The 4,596-nt window shown below is 29.0% G+C and overlaps 1 protein-coding gene across 1 annotated transcript; it reads left to right on the forward strand.

Annotated features, from left to right (window-relative positions):
• The first annotated feature begins 128 nt into the window (after positions 1-128).
• On the forward strand, positions 129-3,466 carry LOC130447696 (uncharacterized). Its single transcript, XM_056784657.1, has 3 exons — positions 129-1,653; positions 1,753-1,984; positions 2,474-3,466. The coding sequence occupies exons 1-3, from the start codon at positions 1,462-1,464 to the stop codon at positions 3,001-3,003; spliced, it is 954 nt and encodes a 317-aa protein (XP_056640635.1). The 5' UTR covers positions 129-1,461; the 3' UTR covers positions 3,004-3,466.
• The last annotated feature ends 1,130 nt before the right edge of the window (positions 3,467-4,596 follow it).

Raw genomic sequence — 4,596 nt, forward strand, 5'->3', positions numbered from 1 at the left:
CTATATATTAAATTATAAGACTATTCGGCAACTATGATAGATTACTTTTCGTCATTTCAGCATTAAAATAGCTTATCGGTATTATGGAAGAATTAACATACAAAAATATATAGATCATGTTTGAAATTCGAAGCTTCTACTGAAAATTTAAGTGAGATCGACGATGGTGAAACGACAATTTCCAAAATCCGGACGAATTTTTTGAGTATTAGCATGTTAGTATAATCAGCATATCCTTTAATCTGTAAAGTTAATTAACAGCATATATGTAATACTTAAGTGTTATACTAAAAGTGGTTGGGTTATCTTCAGTACACAGTCTAAAAAAAGAATAACGTATCTCTAACCTATAAAAACTTGTGTATAGAACATTCATAATGATTGAAAGGATTAAATAAAAAAACTTCAAGTACAAGGGGTAATTTTTATATTATACATTTATGTGGTGACAAAGCAATCAGTTATTATTCTTATCAAATCATTTTATTTAATTATATAGCGAATTGTATGAATGCAATGTGGATGTTTAATAATGTTTAAATATTGGGATTTATATAAATTTTATTATTATTACTTAACCAATAATATTCGGAGTAATAATTCATAAAATAATAATCTACGGACATTATTGACAATATTTCATATTTTTGTTAATACTTATTACCATTATTTCCATCAACTAAGTTCAGCATTCTATAGGAAAATTAGGTTGTCGGATTATAAGTGATGAAATGTTCAAATTTATTGCAAGTGACAAAGGCATGAACAAAGTGTGACTTAATAGTTCTTCATAAATATGACCGATTTAAACATGAATAAACAACTGAGGCAAGTGACACCCACTTTACTATTCAGTTATGGACGATTTTACAGATTAAATAAATTTACTTAATCTGCTTTGTTACTGAATTAGAAAAATATAAATTTCAAACTCACATTCCTGGAATATGAAGAAAAAATAAATATAAAAATTATTATCTAATCTAGTATTCATTATCAGCTTTCTTGCCAAGATTATGTGACTATTTTTATATGATGAACCTTTAATGACTTTTGGAAAATATAAATATATTAATATAGTATGTTGCGCAACTAACAGTACAATACATTTTACTTGTAAAACCTAAAACCTTAGAACAATCACAGGAAGCTTTGCATTTTGCACTAGTGTAATTTCCTGTTGTAAGATAAATCTATAAAAAGACCTTGATAATTGATTTCTCTTTGGTTCGTCAAAAATGTCCAAAACTTTCATATTCACTATTTAAGCTGATACAAAACTGATATTATAACTAATTATTTGAATGAATAATAATTCTTTATATTAATATCAAATTTTCGATTCAAACTTCCCGCTAAAACGCTTATCACCAATATGGCGGTGTACTGACGTTAGTACATAGTAAAGTTTGTAAATGGTTGTCAGTATTATTTAGTGTTAATTTGATTTTGTGTTATAAAATGTCTTTTAAAACTTATAAGTGGTGTATAGTGCCTCAGTGTTCTAATACTTCCTCGAAAACACCTGGAAAACTATTTATTCATGTACCTAGAGCAATAAAGGAACGAAAACAGTGGATAAAACGAGCTGGAAGAGATCCAGAGTCCTTATCGACTTCAACTTCAATTTATATTTGTGAAGATCATTTTGATGTAAGTATAAATTGTTTTTTTAACTTTTAACGAATATGTAAAATATCTATTCTTTTTCTATTCGTTTCATATAAAGTAATTTATGTCATAATATTACAGTTGCCGAATGACATGGAAAACTATATAGAGTACCATTTAATGGGTTCAGTATCCAGGATAAAAATGAAACCAGGGGCTTTGCCTATAAAATATGAATGTAAACCCGACAAAAGAAAGAGTACTAGTACTAGACCCATTGCAACTAAAAGAAAAAAATTGAAGCTTATTAAGAGTAGTGAAAAAAAACTGCCTGAACCAATAATTGGATATGTGATTGACTCACCAAGTACAAGTAAGTATATTATACAGTAGTAAAAGTATAGCACTTTCAGGAAAGATTTTTAGAAAATGGACGTTACCGTTCATACTATATAGCAGTGAGGTAGCACAACGGGTTCGATAGTGTGTGATGACACTTAGTGGAGTCCCCAGAATTTTGCTCCGGGGTTGGGGGGTCATGGCATAAGTTCACAGACCTCCAGAGGGTTTGGAGGAATGAAAATGTTTTTAAATGGTGTTGTTTTGACCCTTCAGATAGTGCTATCTGTAGCTTTACAAAAAAATTACTATTTACTACTAATTATTTGATTTTTTTTATAGAACATTATTATATTTTTTGACTCTGGGGTTAGGTGAGGCTTACCTCCCTTCTTTGTCAACACTTGTGAATTTTATATGTCATATGTGTTTTCTGAACCCCTTTAAACGAAAAAATGGTTGTGTTAATGAATATTTTTCATTTATACAATAATCTCATAATTAACATCCAACCTTTTTTCAGGTGAAGAAATAATAGAAATGGATCTTTTTGGTATCATTTCCATTGATCATAATGTAGATGTAAATGATGAAATTGAAATAGTTGGACTTGAATTTAAAGAGGAGCTGCCTGAGTTCATAAAAATTGATAAGTTGAAATATAAACTAGAAATAATTGAACATGGATTGAAAAAAGAACTGAAAACCTGCGAGAAAATTGGTGATGTAAAAGAAAAGCTAAAGGGGTTCAAGGAACTTGATAACACGAAAGATAAAGTTAAAAATGATTTAAAAAAAGAGGTGAGTGAGCTCATTGAAATTAGTAATGTGAAAAAACAAATTGGAATAGATGAACATGAATTGAAAGAAGAGTTAAAAGATTGTAAGGAAATTGTTGATGTAAAATATGACGTTGGAATAGTTAAACATGAATTAGAAGAAGAGTTGAATGAAATCATAGAAATTAGCAATGTGAAAGAAGAAATTAAAATAGAAGAACATGAACTAAAGGAAGAAATTGATAATGTGGAAGATGAAAATAATTTAACATGAAGTAGAGACGAAGAAATTTATAATGTTACTACAAATACAGATGTGTTATTCTAATATTGATGACAGTCAGCATTTTCAGATGAAGATCTTAACGTTACCAAGAATTCATACCACACTAACGAGAAGCCATTCAAATGTGAAATGTGTTGAAAGTTTTTTCCACAATAAAACACTCTACGTGTATATATGCGAATCCATACAGGCATAAACCATTTGTTCATAATTTTTTGTTGAAAAAAGTGTTTTAAACATACATTCATACATCTACATTGGAGAGAAATCATTTAAATGTGAAACTATTCGAATGGAAAAGTTATAAGATATATTCTCAAATACACACAGGAAACAAGCTATTTAAATATGGAATCAATAAGAAAAACATATGGAAATCCACACAGGAGAGAAGCCATTTGAATATGAAATTTGTTCAAAGATTTTTCCGAATAAAAGTACTTTAAATACACGTTTGAGAACTTATAGGGGCGAAAAGTCACATAAACGTTAAATTTTCCTCAAATGTTACTCAAATATTAATTAGAGTGCACAATTAACTGTTAACTCAAATCGGAAGCGTTTAAGGCTTGTTTGAAAATTAGAAAAAATCATACAAAGAAGGTGAATAGATAAATTGCAGTGACAATTGTACAGAACTGAGGGTTGTAGTATTTATTTTTAAAATATTTTAGATTTCCTAACTTTAACTATAAGAATAATCCCCTTGTACCATCTGTGGAACATTGGTCTTAATGTGGTCTTTTAAGGACCTCGTCTTTTCTTTCTAGGTCATCATTTCCACAACTTTCCATTTCATAAACTAATATTTGATTTGAATAACATAATTATTGTTTATATTATTAGACTCAATAACAAACTTCTGACAGTTTTTTAATTTCATCTGTGTTAATATATTCAATATTTGATTGTACTTTCGAAGCTCCATCCTTATCAATATCTTCTTTATTTTGCGTTTTTAGGTGTGTCTCATTGTTATTCATTTCCAAGTTTTTTTTCTTTCTACCTTTATTTTCATTTCACAGATTTATTCCTTTGTCTCTTGGTCTTGCTTTTTACGATTCTTCTTTTGTTTCTCTAATTATGTTTGTTTCCCTCTTTGATTTATCAAACATTTTCTTCACTTGGATATATGTTACTAAAAATTTTTAATGGTTCTCTATTGGGTGTAAAAAGGGTACAATTATCAGTAGGTGTAGAAATTAAAACCGAAAGAGAGTAAAGTTGACTAAGATGTTGTTTAGTATAGTTAGTGTGATAATCTGAATTATAGTTTCTTCTGATTGTACAGCTATATCATGATCAATTGAAATTTTCGCTGTCTCATCTAAGAAACAGCTATTTTCCTTAAAGGTCAACTGATCAAATTCATTTCTACAAACTCGTTATCTATTTCAATGTCTCCTAGACTTATATTCTCGACTGCACAATCGATTCTTCTATTTGTGGGTACTTCTTACAATAAGGGCAAATTGGGTTTCACTATCGTTATCGAATTAATGGTGTAATAAAACATTCTTATGCTTGCACCCATAAATCACACAAGCATTTATTTTCAGATGTGGATGTATGCTCTTCAAA

Source organism: Diorhabda sublineata, chromosome 8 (genome assembly GCF_026230105.1).
Source record: "Diorhabda sublineata isolate icDioSubl1.1 chromosome 8, icDioSubl1.1, whole genome shotgun sequence".
NCBI lineage: Eukaryota > Metazoa > Arthropoda > Insecta > Coleoptera > Chrysomelidae > Diorhabda > Diorhabda sublineata.